The sequence below is a fragment of the Natator depressus genome, chromosome 2 (assembly GCF_965152275.1).
Source record: "Natator depressus isolate rNatDep1 chromosome 2, rNatDep2.hap1, whole genome shotgun sequence".
In the NCBI taxonomy this organism is placed as follows: domain Eukaryota; kingdom Metazoa; phylum Chordata; order Testudines; family Cheloniidae; genus Natator; species Natator depressus.
This window is the reverse complement of record NC_134235.1, coordinates 151924823-151944613: the sequence shown is the minus strand read 5'-3', so window position 1 is coordinate 151944613 and position 19791 is coordinate 151924823. Positions and strand designations below refer to the sequence as shown.

General features: G+C 41.9%; 2 protein-coding genes across 2 annotated transcripts; one reads left to right on the top strand and one right to left on the bottom strand.

Annotated features, from left to right (window-relative positions):
• Nucleotides 1-343: 343 nt before the first annotated feature.
• Nucleotides 344-6029, bottom strand: ALG2 (ALG2 alpha-1,3/1,6-mannosyltransferase). The gene is made up of 2 exons (XM_074945134.1): nt 5691-6029; nt 344-5127 (listed from the first exon to the last, which is right to left on the bottom strand). Exons 1-2 carry the CDS (start codon nt 6012-6014, stop codon nt 4225-4227), a joined length of 1227 nt encoding a protein of 408 aa, XP_074801235.1. The 5' UTR covers nt 6015-6029; the 3' UTR covers nt 344-4224.
• Nucleotides 5871-15804, top strand: SEC61B (SEC61 translocon subunit beta). The gene is made up of 4 exons (XM_074945135.1): nt 5871-6502; nt 6586-6683; nt 7134-7235; nt 15296-15804. The coding sequence occupies exons 1-4, from the start codon at nt 6500-6502 to the stop codon at nt 15381-15383; spliced, it is 291 nt and encodes a 96-aa protein (XP_074801236.1). The 5' UTR covers nt 5871-6499; the 3' UTR covers nt 15384-15804.
• Nucleotides 15805-19791: the final 3987 nt, after the last annotated feature.

The window sequence follows — 19791 nt, the reverse complement described above, 5'->3', positions numbered from 1 at the left end:
GACAAAAAGAGAGAGTGCAGGCACACACACACTTGGCCAAGGGGGCGCTCATGAGAGATGAGTGCACCCTGTTACAATAGGACAGACAGAAAACTGCTTGGGGATAAAGAAGGAGGGACATAATGTGTAGGAGAGAATAGAAGACAGCATAGTGGGGAGCAAAAGGATATTATGGGTGGAGAATGCATAAAAAGATACACGATCAGTAATAGGAAATAAAAAGCAGAGTGAAACAATATAATAAAAGATCAGGAGACAGAGAAATGTACTTTTAAAATGTTTATTAATAGAAAGTTGATTGACAATGCTTCAGTTATGAAGAGTCCACAGATGTTTTGTTCCTTTAAATTGCAGGGATGTGGGATTTCAGGGGCTCAGTGACAGATGTTTTCAAATTTCAAAAGGAAATTTTTCAATCCCTGGATGAGAACACTATGTTAATCTACTTCAATTTCAACAGCTTCCTGAGCTGAATTGGGCAGGACCTCTTTCCCTTCTAGATGCTATAGGCCTTCCCACCTAAAGGTAAGTGTCACATCCTTGGTCCATGCTCCATCCCAGCTGCTGTAGCCATATAATGATTGAAAGCTCAGCATGGACCATTATTGATTTTATAAGTATGCCATAGACTGGGTCTGCTGAGTCAAGTTCCACAATAGTCCTTAAGGATGTGAGAAGTATCACATAGACTGGGTTAGCATGGAGAGAACACAGACCAAGCCATTCTTGCCTGAGAAGAAGTGGCAGCACAGAACAAGGGGATAATGGAGACTGTTCAGAAAGTGTGTGTGTGTGTTGAAGTCCTATTAGAGGAATCACTGTACCTACAAAGCTTTTCCTGCCCAAACTAATGGGAATGAGAAGTTATACCTGCTCACACCCACTGACAAATGTATTGCTCATATAATGCTTTTTACATGAAAAGGCACACAAATTTCAGATGTAGGCTTTGACAACAAAAATGTTCTGAATTGACATGGGTTTTTTTCCCTCCTCCTTTTGGCTTTCACACTAAAAATACTACCCCTTGCACATTTTTTCATTAGTGGCTTCATTCTTGGTTTTTGAAAAATACTAGCTGTAAAAATTTCTTTTTTCTTGAAAACTGACACCCTATGGGGGGGGGGGAGTATTTACTAATTCCTCAAATATAATTTATTTTTAGGAAATAAGAACACAAGAAAATATTTTTGAAGTTTCTAATAAGTTATTTCAAATCTTTTGAGCTAGAAAAGTGTAAACTGAATTTCCTTCAAAATTTCAGGAAAAAAGCCCTTTTCCTTCCAAGAGTCCATCTTAAATTTTTGAAAACATACATTTTTTTAAGGTACAAGGGGGCTTTGTAATTACATTCTCATTACATTAACTATTCCCTGGTGCCTTTGCAATTGTCACAGAAAGAAAACAGTTTAAACGCAATGCAATACATCACCCCAGCATCACTGCAACTGTCAGTGACAATCCGATGCAACACTGCACCACGGTTGGTGCAAAGTCCAGCAAGCAATTTCAACTAAGCATATATACACCACTGACAAGTTTGCATGACTTGTATTAGTGAGTTCAATAAAATGCTGATCATTTTAAAGTTGAAGCTGCCACCAATGAATGCTATCTAGTAGATATTGGTGTACTTAACACTCAGTGTTTATTGTCAAGGCCCTGTAAGATTCATTAGACCTAAATTATGCAGCAGGGGGCTTGGATCTGTGTGGAAATAGGCACCAACCACCCCAAACTCTCTCCTCCTCTTCAGCTCTCACCCATCCATATCAATTGCCTCCTGAAGGTCTCAGTTCATTGAAAAAGGTGCCTGCTTAGCAGAACATTAGAGACCAGCTTCTCCTTCTTCCTCTTACAAGTCCTTTTCACTTTTTCACTTACTTTAAAGGGATGAATTTTTTCCTTCTAAAAACCTTTACATGTTTTAACTTTGTCAGCTTAAAGAGTCAGTGAAAGGAAAAGATGTGAAGAAGGAATGCTGAGGCTTAAGGGACAGCAGACTTCTGGCTGCATGGTGGGGGCTTACTGGAACTTCACATCAGTGGCAGAGTTGGGAATAGAATCCAAGTTGTCTGACTCTGATTCCAGTGCCCTAGCTACTGCAGCATGCAGCCTCCAGGGGATTTTATTTAGTTAAAAAGTGAGGAAGGGTAAAACAAAACATGTTACAGCAGGATTTAGACTGCAGTCTTAACAATGGAAAGGTTAAAATCTCTGCATAAATCAAACAGCAATTCAATTCTAAAATTCTGAGACCTTCTAGAGACACCTTGGAATAAAGGTTAACTATCCCAAAAGCGTACACACAGTGTGGTACACAGAGAGCCCATACAGAGTAAGTACAGAACCTAAACCTCAGAGAATTATCCAAGTTACATATCCATTTACAAAATTAAATTCAATTTTATTCCATCATATATAAATAATATATTGTAGATGAGTGGTTCTAAAACTTTTCTGCTGGTGACCCCTTTCACATAGCAAGCCTTTGAGTGCAAGCCTCGTTATAAATTAAACACGTTTTTATATATTTAACACTATTATAAATGCTGGAGCCAAAGTGGGGTTTGGGGTGGAGGCTGAGAGCTCGTGACCCCCACATGTAATAGCCTTGTGACCCCCTGAGGGGTCCCGACCCCCAATTTGAGAACCCCTGTTGTAGATGAAAAACCATATAAGACAAAGTTAAATAAAGTGAATTGGGCCTGCAAAGCTCAGTAAAATGAGTTGAGGTATTTATAAAATCTGATATTCCTTGTCCTCAGATTAATGAGCTAATATTTGCCCCCCCCCAATAGGATTTCAGACCAAAATATAACTAACTTGTATACAGTGCATAAAATATAAACTTAGAAGCAAATTTCTAGCAAGCCACAAAATGCAGTCCCTTAGAGTCTTTTCAAGTGATGTTCTGATATATAGTGGTTCTTATAGTGTACAATGTATCAAACATATCTAAGGCCTGTTTCACAGTGAAGTCTCCCTGAACAGAGAAACTTGCAGAATCTGTATCTAAGGCTGTTAGTTAACTTGATGCATTTATTTGCTCTTTGTGTGATTTTCTAAAAACAAAACAGAGGACTGTATACTTTTCTCACCATGACTTCATCCACCATCTTGGTTTTAAAAGACATAATTGAACTTTTATGCAGTGACGGACATATTACCGTCTCTTTTAAAAACTTAATTTGACATTTTGATTGTGGGAAATATTCATTCAAATTACCATTTTTGCACAACCCAAGACTATGGGGATACATCTTGAAAGGAAATGGAAGAAAAATGTCAAGGCTTTTTCCACATATCTATCTGGTTATATCAGAAAATCCACAAAGGAAAGCTGTATCAAGACATGGTTCTAATAGACAAAATGAAATTCAGTAGATGTAGACATTTAGTATAACAGCTGATATTCAACAAGATTTCAGGGACTTTTGAGGGGCAAATGGGGTTAAATCCTGGCCCCATTTTTTGTCTGAGGGATTTTGACATCCTTGGTTTCATCCTTCTCTCTTCCCTGTGCTACTGCTCCAAGAACAACAGCTAGTTACTGGGATTATGACATCAGAGATGATTAGGTGATACAATTTAAGGACAGGAGTTCTCAGACAAATAAAACAGTTTAAGACTGTTCAACATCACCAGATTACAGGCTAGCATTTAAAAAAAAAAAAAAAAACACAAAAAACCATGGGACTTTATTGCATATGTATAGCTCACTGTATTTTCAATGACCGCATCCACACCAGAATTGGCAGAGATCTGGCAGAGCCTTTCAGTAGAAATTCATTCAAGTGGAAAATTATGGTGCATAGTATTACAACAGAAGAATTGCACTGTAAAGTTAATTCATAGCAAGTGTAGAGAAGAAAGTTTAAATAAGAAAGTTAATCATCTTATACAACCTGAAGACTTGCCATAATTTTAACTTTCCCCAGTTTAAACTAGGAAGTCTAATACATTTATTAAAATATTTTTCAGTACATGATATGCAGCAAAAATTCAATGTAGTCAGTGGTAAACAAATCCACCTCAACTAAATCTTGTTATTTTGTGGCAACCGGCATGAAACAGACTATCAAAAGTGTAGTTTAAAGATTAACTCAAATTTTCTAAATATTTCAGCATCCTTGCACTAGCCTAGACGTTAGTTTAATCAACTGTCTCATGTACAAATCAGAAACATGACAAAGCAGTAAATTACACTATGGAGTGTATCTGTTATTGTGTTAATCTACATATGTATTGGTACAGCTGTTCTGTAAAAGCGTCTGAAGAAAAATTTTCTGTAACTCTTGCTCTTCCAGCTGCTCCCATTGTATTCTTTAAGGCAGGGTCTCTCACAAATTTTTCCATGGCCTCAGAAAATTGTGTTGGAAGGGGATCACACAAAAATCCTGTAAAATTATTTATAACAGATTCCAAAGGACCACCTGAATTAACTGCTATAACTGGACATCTCATATACATAGCCTCCAAAGGAACTATGCCAAAGTGTTCATTGCTTGGCGTATAAAGCACACACACACAGTTATTGAAAAGAGAGATTTTTTGTTCATCTGAAAAAGACCTCACAAAAGTGACTTGCTCGCTAATATTAAGCTTGGTCGCAACAGTCTTCAGCTCTTCATAATGTTCCACGTTTTCCAAAACCCTTTCATCATAACCACCAGCCAAAACTAGATGAACTTCATTCCACTCTTGAGCATCGAGCCTGCCACGAAGATCATGTAAAGCTTCCAGAGCTAATGCTAGGTTTTTTTTCCTTTCAAATCTATTGATTGAAAGAAACAAATATTTTTTCCCCTGGGGAATTATACTAGCTATATCTGCAGGAACAATTGTTTCAAAGGTACTGACATTCAACGAAGGGTATAGGACGTCTGGTTTAATCTGATTTAAGGATTTAAATGTATTCTTGAAGACATTAGCTGTAAAATTGCTGTTGACAACAATGCAATCTGCCATGCCAGTAGTATACTCTTCCAACCAGTCAAGTGGAGCTCTATAGATGCGTTTAAGAAAAGATTCTCTCTTGGTCAGAAGCTGATCAGGAAAGTGACAGTAAAACAAAACCTTCTTAGGAGTTCTGGCCAGCCTGAGAAGTGGGATACAAGCAGACACCTGGATAAACCGAGAGGTGGGGGTGAGAGTAAGAGACAGCACTGTTTATTCAGTCCCAGTTTCTACAATAAGATCTATTCTGGAGCGATGCTTGTGGAGTCAAAACTAAACCGTTCCCCGTGAGGAAGAAGCGGCGCGGGCTGTAATGACCCCGTGCTTACTCTCACTCGCGGCCTTCCGCAAGGGGGGGACCCTTCAGATGCTGCTGGCAAACCGCCACTCGGCGGGCTTCCCCTCTCGCTCCAGGGAGAGGTGACCCGAAGGGCAGGCGCCTTGCGGCCTCCCTTGCCCCCCACCCGCCATGACCAGCCAAACACGTGGCTGTGCGACTCGCAGCCCCACCCGTGCGGTCCGCACCCGGGCTCAGGCCCCGTGCCCAGCGAGGGGAGGCAGCGCCCTCCCGGCTCAGGGCTCACGTGACGCCCCCTCCCTCCGGTTCCCGGCTGCCAACCGGGCTGTGACCGCACAGCACCGCCCCTCCCCGCCACGGCCGTTACGGGCGCGCGGCCCCGGCAGCTCCTCGCGCTGGGCCAGAGCACGTGCTGCTGGCCCCGCCCCCGCACCTGGTCGCACACGAACACGTCCATCTCCTCCCCGCTCAGCAGCAGCACGTAGAGCGCCACGTAGGCCATGCGCAGTGTGGCGCAGAGCGCGTGGCCCCGCCCGAAGAGGCTGCGGGGCAGCCAATCCCCCACGCTCCGCACCGCGAGGCCGCGCGTCTCCGAGAAGCAGCGCGCGGGGTCGTAGTGCGCGGTCCAGATCTGCACGCGGCAGCCGCGCGCCCGCAGCGCCAGCGCCGCGTCCACTACCAGCCGCTCGGCGCCGCCCAGGCCCAGGTCCGGGTGCAGGAACAGCACGGACGGGCCCGAGCCCGGCCCCCCTGCCATGCTGGCGCCTGCACCCGCCGGAGAGGAGGCGGAGCCCGCTTCTTTTGAGCCAAGAAGTGATTCCGGGACCTGGGCTAGTCCACGTGTCACTGCAGAGAGCGCATGCGTAGCCCCGCCCTCTCGCTGTGCTGCCAGCTTGGGACACATCAGCCTTCGTCCCCCATAGGTGTCCTGGTGCTGCCTGGTTCCTTAGCCCGCGCGTCCTGTGGTGTCTCCGTTTCAGGCGGGGTTCGGGTACAGGAAGGAGACAGGACTCTGGCGGCTGGAGCCCTGAGCTCGTTTCGCTGCTCTGGAGACTGTCTCCTGAGAGGCGGGTGGAGTCAGGCAGTGTCCTAGTCGACCGCGGGGCCTTAGGAGGCCCGGGAGGCCCAGGAGGCGAGCGATCCTGGGGGCGGGGCAGCTAGACCAGGGGTAGCCGCAGCGAATTTTGGAGACGGGAGAGTTCTGAGGCCCGCGCGCGCTTCCTTGAACCCAGAGTCGCTACCATGGTGAGAGCGCGAGGCCCCGATCCCCCCTCCGCGCCGTGGCACGCGCTGGTCCCGTCTCACGCGCTGTCTCTTTCTCTCCGCAGCCCGGCCCCAGCCCCAGCGGCACCAGCGTCGGCGCCTCTGGCCGCTCCCCCAGCAAAGCGGTGGCGCCTCGAGCTGCGGGATCCACCGTCCGGCAAAGGTACCGGCGGGGGCGGACCCCGAGGTCGGGGCTCGGTAAAGCCTGGCTCCGCCGCCCGGCCTCGGCCCGATGGAGACACCGGTCGCGACAACGCGCGATAGCGCCGCCTCCTGCCCCCCCACCCCCGCCTCCCCGAGGCTGACACTTGAGCTGGGGGAGCCTCGATGGGCGTCGCTGCCCCCTGGTGCCAGCTGGGAGCGGGCGGCTGGGGGAGGGTGTCAGGCAACTTCTCGCTATGTCTGTGGCTAACGGCACTGAACCGAGCCTGGCATCGCCCTGTGGCCCCCACCCAGCGCTGAGCACGGTCACTTCGGGCCAAAGTCTGAGACCAGCACCAGGAAGAGATTGTGTGGGGTGGGGGGTTTCTTCCTGACTTCTCGGAAAGGTTGGTGGTTCTCAGCTGCTCGCTAATGCAGGTCAGGTTCTGATTCCCTTGTTCTTCCCTCCAAGGAAAAACGCTAGCTGTGGGACTAGGAGCGCAGGTCGCACTACCTCAGCAGGCACTGGTGGCATGTGGAGATTCTACACAGAGGACTCCCCTGGGCTCAAAGTGTAAGTCCCAAAAGCAGAAAGAGGGTGACAGTGTTGTTTTTAAGTCTATATACAGTAGTCCAGGCTCCCTGAGTCATTTGATCTGGCCTGCACATTATGCATGAAAATATGGGAAAACCACAATTGTCTAGATAAATCAGAAAGAATGCCTTGAGGAGACCTGGTTATAAAAGATCAATCTTGTAGGTAGATGTTTAAGTTAATACAGTACAGTCAAGATGATTACTTGAATTGTTTTTCTCTAAGGTCCCAAACCTGCAGACGTGCACGTGCTTTTCTTGAATACCATGAACAGTACTCAGAAATCAAGAGAGGTTACTCACAGTAGTAAAGCACATGCATAAGTGGTTGTAGGCTTCGGACCTAAGGCTTCATTATCTACAGTTTTTCTGGGTTTTTTTTAATGCCAATAAAAACACTATTGCAGAAATACCAAAAAAATTACACATCAATACGTACCGTTTGCAGTAATACACGCAGTCAGAAGCAACTCACTGCTAATGAGGTCCATTGGACACGGTAACTTCATTAACCACACGTCTTGAGTTAAACATAATGAAGTGACGAACATTTTAAGACACACTGGTGTTACAAGGCTAACCTTTTCAGCCTTGGCTCACACCTATGTCACAGGTTTGTTTTAGTGCTTCAACCCTGTATTTCCTTGGTCTTCTGTTGTAGGGATGAAGAAAGCCAGGTGCTCTCAATCAGTCCCTTTGCCCATTACACCATATCTTCAGCACGCAGCTTCTTAGATACCTTAAGTTGGTAATCAGAGTGGCAGGTGCTGCAGCTGGCTGTAAAAGAAAGAGCTTCCTGAGCAAGCAGCAAAAGCAATATAAAATAAAATGGCCATTCTGATAGAGCTATTAAAATACCATCCCATTCACAAACCATTTTCTCCTATACCCTTAGACCTGTAGATTTCTCACTTCTGCAAGTGTTCCTGACACTCTTGGAGATATCCTCGTCCCTTCCAAAAAAGTGATAGATCCCACCCTCATCCAGGCTTGGGTGATGGGCAAATACAGTCAAGAAATAGAGAGAAACAGCCTCTTTCCTTGTCACATGGAAACAGAAGGCAGGAATAGCATGTTATTTACCAGAGCTGTTTTTTACCAGGTAAAATCATGGTTTTTAACACCCAGGGAGAAACTAGTTAGTCCCAGTTTAAGGCCTTTTTAAGACTGTTTCATTAATGCACACCACAGTACACTTTGTTTTAGTTACATATTCAGATTGTGGTTACATGAGGCAATAGACTCAGAGATTAATTTAGAATTGTTCAGATAAAAATAAAACTGCAGAGGGCATAACATATAATTATAATACTGAATATTGGAATATTGCACAGTTTGGTTCAGTATCTTCTCAAGGAAGTTACACATGTCAGCTCATTTCAGGTTTCATTGTTACATAACCAAAAGTCAAAAACGTTTGATTAGATGAAAATGCAGAGTTTCAGGTTTGAAGCATTAAGCAATCAGAAGCATGCATAGTTGCAGACAACTGGTTGAAGTCCACTTGGGCATGTAGCATTCTGTAGCCGGAGACCAACTTTAGTTGTGGCTAGACCAAGCCTATTCTCCAGATTTGAATGGATGTATCCAGCATTTGAAAAGATTCGTTCTGTACTTGCTGGATGTTGAAATTGCACCACCAATTCTATTAAGTCAGATAGAATATCAGTATTCTTCAGATTTTCCCCACCATATTACAGGAGAAACTTTCTCCTTGATAGCAGATGAAACTACTGTGTTTTGTGTGTGTGTGTTTTTGGATACAGAGCTACTTCTATTTTAAATGCAAATGTATATCTATATATGGCAGAAAGTTGAGATTTTTTTTTTGCTGAGTAATCACTGCCTTGCAATTTCTTCTTAAAATGACAATTCCTTTCTTGCATATTTTAGATGAAGGAGGTTGGCCGACATGTGTACATGAATACTTGCCTCATGAAATTTTTGTGTACTTTTGCTTGATATGGTGCAAGATCTTCATTTATTATTAGGTTCAACCATACTTTGCATGCAACAGCAATTGTTGATGTGTCCCTTTTTGAAGTGTCAAGTGCCACAACAGCTGGTTTCAACTGATTGATCAAGTTCTTTGTTTCCCAGAAAGCCCTTTGATTATCAATTATACTGACCACTATCTTCAAGTTCTTCCTCAAGACCACTCACAATCCTGAGATAATGTAGCTGATTTTTAATATAGGTTTCCATACATGTTGTTTGAGTGTTCCATCGTATGTCACCACAGATTTGGGGTTTTACAGATCCTTGGTATTCTTTTAACCAGGCTGACGGTGATTACAAAAATACTTCTGTAAATCTACAACGTTTCATCAAAGCACTTGAGATAAGGTCTTGTCCAAGTAGATTTAGCCAAACTGTTGTCGTCTTGTTCCAAATCATTTCTTATACTGTCCATCTTTTTTTCATCTTGCATTAGTGTAACTTTTTTCCATAAAAAGAAAAGGAGTACTTGTGGCACCTTAGAAACTAACACATTTATTTGAGCATAAGCTTTCATGAAGTGAGCTGTAGCCCATGAAAGCTTATGCTCAAATAAATGTGTTAGTTTCTAAGGTGCCACAAGTACTCCTTTTCTTTTTGTGGATACAGACTAACACGGCTGCTATTCTGAAACCTGTTTTTTTCCATATAATTTGTTACTTCCACTCTCATGCTATCAGTGTCTAACGGTTCACCTGCTACCTGCTTTTTGATTGGGTGCTTTGTAGCCTGACCATAGGCAGCTGATCATTTTTTGAAAAGTTTGATGCTCAATAACTGGGGCCCTACTAAATTCACTGTCCATTTTGGTCAATTTCATGGTGATAAGATTTTAAAAATTGTGAAATATTCAGATTTAAATAGCTGAAATCATGAAGTTCATGGTGTTGTAACTGGAAAAGGAGTTGTGGGAGGGTCACAAGTTTATTTTGGGGAGGGTTGCAGTACTGCTATCCTTACGTCAGTGCTCCTGCTGGCAGCGCCTTTGGAGCTGGGCAGCTGGAGAACGGCAGTGGCTGGCTGGGAGCCCAGCTCTGAAGACAGAGCTGCCGCCAGCAGCAATGCAGAAGTAAGGATAGCATGGTATGGTATTGCCTCCCGTATGTCTGTGCTGTTGCTGGCGGCAGCTCTGCCTTCAGACCTGGGCTCCTGGCCAACAGCCGGTCTCCCAGATTAAGAAGTTTTTGTTTCAAACAATAGCATACCTCTTTTGATTGAGGCTCTTTTTTGTTTTGTTTTGTCTTCCTTATTTTTAAATTAAACAGACCACATTACTACAAAACTATTATCAAATTGCTAAATGTTTTTCAGTAATATTCATTAGTATATTCTAATAAAATTTTTTTCCTCAGTTTCCTGGTTTAAGCTTTTATTTATCAGCACTCTGTCCTAAACTAGTTTTTCCCAGGAAATTGCCAACCCTCAAAGAAGGGACTATCTGTTCCAATCTCATCAAAATGACCAAAACCCTTATCCAGAAGGAAAAATTCTTCTTTTCTCCATGCATGTTTCTGACCTCCACAGACAATTTTAGTAAATATATGAATCTGATGTCTGAGCCAGGAATTTTTCAGCATGTGGTGGTGACAGTATTTAGGTCTAAGGGAGACTGGTCAAAACAGCCACTACAAAGAAAATCACTGGTGAACCTTTGATGTCTCGCCTTTCTAAGTGTTAGTGGTCACTACCCAATAAAATAAGCTCTTCTCCAGTATACACAGGTTAGTGCTGTCCCCTTCTCTGTCTCATAGTTATGACCTGCAGCATCAGAATTTCATCAACTCCTGCCCTGCATTCTGTGCTAGTCACCAGTTCAGCAGACAAACTTCAAGGCCCTGTTTCTGAGGGGCTTCTCCCTTTCACTCTGGTTGTGAGTGTTACCAAGAAGCAATGGGCTAAAGTTGAAAATGTCTTGGCTGTTAAGGGAATGGGGGGGGGGGGGGGGAATGTTTTAATGGGAAGGATAGTCAGAGCAAAATAGTTCGCTTGAGACATGTTGCCCTCCTTCTGTGGCACTCTGAATCTGATCACTGTGAGAATGTCAAGACTATATAATAGAAATCCTGAGCAGAATGGTTTGGTTTTGATAAAACTAGATTGCGTAGAAAATCAAAGTTGACTTCACATTTATTGACTGCAGGGAACTCTAGATATGGAGTCACTGCTGTGGTTATTTAACATTTTTACTCTTATTAAGGGAATTCATCCGGCTAGTCAGAAAAAATGTTGACCTTAATGAGGGTGAGAAGCATGTGTGTGTTGGTGGGGAGAATGGTTGATCTCCTAGGTTCCAGTAAGGACCTTCCATGGGATTGGAGGAAGTGTAATGGAAAATGTAATGATTTGTCAGTACTGAATAGTTCATTTTGGGGTTTTTTTTGTAATCAGTTCTGTAAAATCTGTAAACTATAGAAGCAGGCTTTTTGGTCTCTTTGTAGCTAATGTTCCTGTGTGTTACCATTGTGGCATAACGTAATTTATGTAGTAGATGTTTACTAAATTTCTGAAGTACAATTTTTCTTTACTGAAGTTTAGTACTCCTTAACAGTGATGATAACTAGTAAGGTACCAAGTTCTTCCATGAAGACTAATGCACTTGAGAGTCTTTGGTTTTGCATATGTGTATGAAGAGACAGAGCTTATATAAGATCTGTGTCACATGCAAATTCATAAAGAGGGAACCCATAACAAAACTGTCTGCTTTAAGGAGGTCCATTTTGCCTGTCACTATATGCTGATGTACTTGCACCAAAATAAGATTAAAAAAATAAAATGCTGGTATAAAAAAACTTAAGTCTTCACACCAAGATGTCAATATGGCAAAGTTCTTTCCCACCAGAAGATTTTAATAATCTTAACTCAAGTTTATTGCATATTTCACATACATTTACACAAAATCCTTTATAAATGACGATGGGTCTGTCTTACACTCTTTTTGGTTATTGTGGTGTTGAGAGAGGTTTTTTTTTTTAACGTACCCGTTTACCAGTAGGAGCAGCTGTTTTTGATCAGTTTTGTAAATCTTCCTGATTGTGAACTTACATTGAGGCAAACCAAATGGGCTCTTAGAAAAACAAACAGTATTTCATGTGTTATTGATCCTGAGAATATAAGAAGTCTAAAATGAAATAAAAAGTTCTGTTGAGGCCATAGACAATTAGAGATCAGCTTTAGAGAAAATAGTCTGTCATCACAAATGTGGAAGAGCCAATTTGTCCTAACTGAAATATGGTAGATAGATAAATTATAATTGTTCACTGAATAGATCACCTGTTGTACTTTTGGAAAGGATGAGAAATAGGAATGGTCTGAAGATGATTTGTATTTTAATAAGGGTCAGAATGATTTATTGATTCAAGTGGCAAGTCAGATATATTTTGGAGTGGGTGGGGAGTTCCTCTTAGTTTTTGTTTTTTGTTTGTTTTTTTATGATTGTGGAATATCCTAGAGCTTAATTAATTTTATGTATTCATATTTATACTTTTGGGGTCTGGAAGTAGATTGTGAAGACGGTGGAAATGATGGATTAGCTAAGAGTTGCCTATGGAATTGCACTGTGGAATTGCAAACTAAAATATATTGCATATTTACACTTAGTTTGATTGCTAAATACATCTACGTATCTATATCCTGTTGGATAAAATTCAAGATTCTGCACAAAAAGCCAAATTGAGCTATGCATAGCAGATAGCAATTATGATTTAAAATAGTTTGAGATGAGGATGTTCAAAAGCCTGTGAATCAGAAAATTGCATGAGGAGTTGAAAAACCTTGAAGACAGTAGCATGAAGGAGATCAGTTGCTTCAGTTTCATTTTTACATTATGTTCAAGTAAGATCTGCTTGATCATAAAAACTCCATAGCATGAATCATACTTCTGGAAATCTGGTGCTGCCTCTAATGAAGGGAGATCAAGTACAGTGTTATGAGTAGAGCTGTCAATTAATCACAGTTAACTCACGCGATTTAACTCAAAAAATTAACTGTGATTAAAAAAAAAATAATAATCGTGATTAATTCCACTGTTAAATAATAGAATACCAATTGAAATTTAATACATATTTTTGGATAGTTTTTCTACATTTTCAAATATATTGATTTCTATTACAGCACAGAATACAGAGTGTACAATGCTCACTTTATATTTTTATTACAAATATTTCCACTGTAAAAATGATAAACAAAAGAAATAGTATTTTTCAGTTCACCTCATACAAGTAGTGTAGTGCAATCTCTCTCGTGAAAGTGTAACTTACAAATGTAGATTGTTGTTGTTACATAACTGCGCTCAAAAACAAAACAATGTAAAACTTTAGAGCCTACAAGTCCACTCAGTCCTCCTTCTTGTTCAGCCAATCGCTAAGACAAACACATTTGTTTACGGGAGGTACTGCTGACTGCTTCTTATTTACAATGTCGCCTGAAAGTGAGAACAGGTGTTTGAATGGCACTTTTGCAGCCGGCGTTACAAGGTATTTATGTGTCAGATGTAAAAATTTTATTAAAGCTAATTTTAAAAAAATATATAATACATAGGTTGGGAAAAGAGTGTCTGTACATCTGGGCGTAGTGATTAGATTATCCACAAATACAAAGTTCGTTTTCAAATATCGTATGATACATAGAGTACATAATCCGCAATAACTCAAATTTAGGTGAATAGATTTAACAATACAGTTTAGATAATAGAATCTGAATACTTGGGTACATCATTCATGAAAACTTGTACAGAGATTTGGTTGTGGGAAGCAAACTATCAGTAAGTGGAGATTGAGAATTAGGTGAATTAAAATACACTCTTGTTTTTTTACAGTGCAAATATTTGTAATCATAAATAAATATAAAGTGAGCACTGTACACTTTGTATTGTCTTGTAATTGAAATCAATATATTTGAAAATATAGAAAACATCCAAAAATATTTAAATAAATGGTATTTATTACTGTTTAACAGCGCAATTAATCATGCGATTAATCGTGATTAATTTTTTTAATCGCTTGACAGCCGTAGTTATGAGATGCACAGTAAGAAAATGGTGTTTTTATTGTAATGGAACACTCACGTTAATTTGCTTGGGATCCCCTTCAGGCTAGTCACAGCATAGATCAGCTAGTTTAACACAGTCTAAAATTGAAACTGTGAGAAGTTTTCCAAACAATAATACCCTAATTATAATTTCTTAAAAATAGAATTAGTGAGCCTGAAAGATTCCAACACGAAGTTCAGATTGGGAGTTTTAGATAAGGATTTATAATGGACAGAGCTTCCACTTGTGATTTTTTTCAGTGTCACTTGCAGTAAATTTAATCAAACTGAAACTGGTGTAACTATAAAAGCCTACTTGAAAAATGATTGTATCTGTTGCCTCGCTGCATTTAAAATTCTGTTCACTTCTTAAAAACTGGAGAGTTGGCTGTAAATTACTTCCCAAGCTAAAATATTCTAATTTTGAACCTAGGTTTGACTAGCTGCTAGGGGACTCTATTGTTTCTTATGCTCTATTTGTGTACAAGTATGCTCAGGTCACTAACTCAGTAGCAGACCCACCAGAATGTGAGGCGGAAACATGAATTGAAAAATGTGGAGATAAAGTTTACAATCAGAGTATTAAGATCCTGATTTCAACAAGTGATTAGTAGTGAATGACTAAATACTCCCTGTAATTGTTATAGTACAAAGGGAAGCATCCATATTCTTTCAGCAATTCAAAACTGAGGTATAAAAATTAAATCTTAGATTTCCAACTTAATGTGGCAGATACCAATTCTGAGAAAATGGTTCTTATTTCTGTTAATCTTAAAGGGTTAACTTGTACTACTAAAAGCTGCATTCCAGTAATGTTTGTATTAAAACTTTTGCAATAGATAACAAAATAATCCCCATCACTAATTTGGTGAGGGGTGCGGGGTGGGAGCAGGAAGGAGCTTTGATATTAAGTCTGTATTTACTGAGTAATTTATTTGGTTGGTTCTGCCTAACCTTCAGAACAAGATGTCTTTATGTATCGTTGAGATTTAACTGACTTTTTTTCTTTCTTTCTAGTGGTCCTGTTCCAGTTTTGGTTATGAGTCTCCTCTTTATTGCTTCTGTATTTATGTTGCATATCTGGGGCAAGTACACTCGCTCATAGACTCATCTGCATCCATATGTCTGTCAATTTAAAACATACATCTTGGACCAAAAGTATGGAGGATTTTGTTTGCTCATGGAGAGAGAATATTTGGAAAGTTTCCTGTTTGGCTATTGAGGAGTCCCTTGTCACTTTTATTTGGTATTAGTGTTGAATGAACTGTTAAATTTTTCTGTTTGTGCTGATTTTGAAGTCTTTCTGTCACAGGTCATTGCGTGTTTGCCTGTAGACTTAAAAATTACAGGTCTTGCAATAAAATTTGTATACGTAAATTGAAGCAATGCATTCTCTATTCCTCTTCTCCCCTCCCACCCCCCAACACAGCACTGTCATGAAGTATTATAAAGAGCGCTCTGAATAGTTTTGAGTAAACAGTGGTATAACAATAGTGCAAAATGGAATTTTGAATACTGTACAATATAGGTAGAAAATAAAATCTTACATCAAAGAATTGTTTTTGGAACAAAATTTGTGAGACATGAAAATATTTGAAATAACATATGCTAATGCACTTGGTCATAAACACGTAGTGTGGTTCGTGTGCTGGTAGATTGCTCCACCTCTTTGATCTGGCATTCCACAGCAAAGACCATGTAATCAGCCAGCTTTGGATCACAGAACAGCCTTTTCCCATTCTCTCTCTCTTTCTCCCCCGCCCCGCCCCCCAGTTCCCTCAATGCATATATATCTGTGCTACAATTAGAATTGCTTATATTGCACACTGTAAAACTCTTGAATGAGGACTGGTTCATTTATCTGTTTCCCTCAATATTGGGTAGAATGACTTTTAACTCACTTGCTCTTTTTTCACTTCCCTAGCCAGGTACACTTAAAACTATTGTGCAAGAGAGGCTAAATGAATGCTTTTTGGCTTCTTGGATATGTAGCCCTGAGTAAAAGAGCTGTCTTTGGGTAGTAGGCTACAGCAGCATCATAGACTCATCAATTTTAAGGTCAGAAGGGACCATAATGATCATCTAGTCTGACCTCCTCCTGCACATTGCAGGCCACAGAATCTCACCCACCCATCCTTTTTCTCTCTTTGAAAATTCTTGGTATTGAGGCTGATAACTATTTGAAAGTCATACTACCACAGAGAGAGGGCAAATATCTCCTTTTTCTCTGACAAGACATCTGGCAACTTAATTACACATGCATTTCTATTCATTAGGATTGGAGTACAAAAACAGTTAGACAGTCCCTGTGCTGGGGAGTTCACACTTGTAGCTGTTTACTGAATTCACTTTAAATAAAACAATGTGGTATTACACCACCATGGGTTTGGCTCTGGTGGCTACAGTTTCAAATTAACAGAACGAAAGTCGCCTCTGCTACTTGCTTCAGATTTAGAGCCTCCAGGAACACATGAAGACCAAGGGTGTAGTGACCACACATACATTTCCAAGTACAAGGTCTAGTCTGTTTTACAAGTTTTATTAAAGTTATGATTACCCAAGCATATAGAAATCCTCTAAAGACCTATGCACAAGTTACAAATATAGTCATACTCACATCCTTAATGATATTCAGAGGGTCTGATAGATGCCTTGCCAATTGATCATCAGAGGGATGAGTCCTGCTGGAGTTTTCCCTTAGGGAACTCATTTTACCCAATTTGGGAGCCCTCTTTTATCTTGTGATATTGACTACACATACTCTGTGCATGTGCTTCAAGGAGTCCACCCTGTTTCCTTATTTGCAGTGTCCCCCAAGAATATTGGGGTACCCCATTTTTCATAGGCTGTTTATAGTTCCTTTTATTCTCATTAGTATTTATGCACATAATGCACCCTGCGGTTAGGGCGCATGTTAGAACACTGACTACTGGGTATCTTGTAATCAAAAAATCTTGTGGTTCATTTTTCGCAATACCCCCCATTGGCACGTCTGTTCCTGTAATTTTGTGGACAGGTCAGTCTTTGGTCACTTACATCAAGCATTTCCACTGCACTTTACATACTGCATTCTTGATTCCCCAGAATTTACTTTCCTGAAATACAACATCCTTGTATGAATGCATTTGGTGAACCAATTCCATGTTCATTTGCTCCAACATTAGATATCTGTCCCCAACCGTCCATTTGTTATCACCTCTTTTGAAATGTGTAGCTAATTGGCTCATTTTATCATTCATTTATTTAGTGTGATGTTATGATTAACTAACATGTCATATATATATATATATATATCATTGTATGCTAAATAGATTTAAGTTGTAGGAGTATAATTAGGGCCCTACCAAATTTGTGGTCCATTTAGTCAATTTCACCATCATAGGATTTTAAAAATAATAAATTTCATGATTTCAGCTATTAAAATCTGAAATTTCAGGGGTGGTAATTTTAGGGATCCTGACCCAAAAAGGCGTGTGAGTGGTGGGAGGAGATGTAGTACTGCTGCCTTTGCTTCCGCACTGCTGTTGGTGGCGGTGCTGCCTTCAGAGCTGGGCAGCTGGAGAGCAGCTCTGAAGGCAGAACCGCCGCCAGCAGCAGTGCAGAAGTAAGGATAGCACGGTATGGTATCGCCACCCTTATGTCTGCCTGCAGAACTGGGCCCTCAGTGAGCAGCCGCCACTCTGGCCGCCCAGCTCTAAAGATAGTAGGCAGAAGTAAGGGTGGTTTGGTATGGTATGGCCACCCTTACTTCGGTGCTGCTGCTGGCGTGGTGCTGCCTTCAGAGCTGGGCACCCGGCCAACAGCCGCTGCTTTCCGGCCATCCAGATCGGAAGGCAGCACAGGAATAAGGGTGGCAATACTGTAACACCTCTAAAATAACCTTGTGACCCCCTGCAACTCCTTTATGGGTCAGGACCCCCAATTTGAGAAATGTTGGTCTCCCCTGTGAAATCTGTATAGTATGGGGGAAAACCACACACAAGACAGTTTCACGGGGGGAGACCAGATTTCATGGTCTGTGATGCATTTTTCATGGCTGTGAATTTGGTAGGGCTCTAAGTATAAGTTTGGTCAGTATTTAGAAGGGATAAGTATGTATTCGATATCTAAGAAGGATGGAAATGCAAAGCCCACAGGCTAAGGTCTGTAAGATGTCAGCTTAGCCGTACTGGGCCACTGTCCCTTAATGTTTTATTGCCCACATTTCAGTAGGGTTTTAGAGACCTCTGTCAAGGGGTGCCATATTTTTTCAGTTTTATGCAAATTACTTTCTCTGCTACCTTCAATTGGAAAGATCAGTTCTCCAGGTAAAAAGACTAGCAGTCCAGCAAAGAAGGCGTACTTCCTTATTTCAAATTCTCTTTATAGCATCAGACAGCCTGGGATGTGGGACGAGTTCTATCTATGGAGGAAGAACTTGGGTAAATGAATGTGAGCAGCATCAACATTAATTTACCTGTAAAAGGCCTGTTTGGTTTCGGGGGAGGAGATAAGCTGCTGCAGATAGCAGTTGGTCCACCCCGCTCCTCTTCTACCTGCCCCATCTTACCATGGAACCCAAACCCTGTGCTGCTCACGTGGTGCGGTTTCATGGAACAGAGTAATGGCAGGAGCAGAGAAATGCCATGGAGGTAGTGCCCTTGTTTAGGGCTCTACAGTGTTTTGATCATCTCCGTCAAAATAGGGATGGGAAAGGATAGGACGGTTGCCTTATGTGCCAGTCTCCATTTCTCATTAGTCTCCTCGAATTGTTGGTAAAGAGTCTAATTCAAAATCACAGAGGATATGAAATACAGTATCTCATCCTACATTATTTCCAGTTTCTGGTAACTGAATTATGAGGAACATTGAGTATTTTCTAAAATATTTGGGAATGTGTATTTTTAGACAGTGAAGTATGTTTTAAATCTGGGATTAAACACTTGCATTTATATATTCATCTAAGTCAGGGGTGGGGAACCTCCGGTCCACTGCTTCATTTCATCTGGCCCGCAGCAAGTCTCCGCGCCGTGGGCCAGAAGCCCTGAGCCTCAGCACCCCTGCAGCACTGGAGCTGCAAGTGCTGGCTTGCCTGCTGAGGGGGGAGGTTGCCAGGCTGTTAAAAGCCTGGTCGGCTCTGTGCAGCTCCCGGAAGCGACCAGCATATTCCTGCGACTCCGGAAGTGCCATGCACTACCCCCACCTCCAGCGCCGGCTCCGCAGCTTCCATGGCTGGGAACTGTGGCCCATAGGAGCTGTGGGAGTGGGGCCTGTGGGCAGCGCGCACCCCGCAGAGCCCCCTGGTCCCCCCGTCTAGGGGCCGGACATGGCAGCTGCTTTTGGGAGCAGCAAGGGCAGGTAGGGAGCCTGCGTTAGCCCCACTGCGCCGGTAACCACCTCCTAGCTGGAGCCTGAACCCCCTGGCTCGGGTCGGAACCCCCTCTTGCACCCTAACTCCCTCCCAGACCCTGCACCCCAACCCCCTGCTGGGTCACAACCACTGTGACGAGTTGGGTCACAGAGACCCCCGTGGA

Excerpts from the sequence above, each read along its gene's own strand:
- SEC61B (XM_074945135.1), top strand. Across the intron at positions 6,684-7,133 it reads GGATCCACCGTCCGGCAAAG|GAAAAACGCTAGCTGTGGGA; the intron begins GTACCGGCGGGG and ends CTTCCCTCCAAG. Across the intron at positions 7,236-15,295 it reads GACTCCCCTGGGCTCAAAGT|TGGTCCTGTTCCAGTTTTGG; the intron begins GTAAGTCCCAAA and ends CTTTCTTTCTAG.
- ALG2 (XM_074945134.1), bottom strand. The coding sequence starts at position 6,014 with ATGGCAGGGGGGCCGGGCTCGGGCCCGTCCGTGCTGTTCCTGCACCCG. Across the intron at positions 5,128-5,690 it reads ACGTGTTCGTGTGCGACCAG|GTGTCTGCTTGTATCCCACT; the intron begins GTGCGGGGGCGG and ends CGGTTTATCCAG.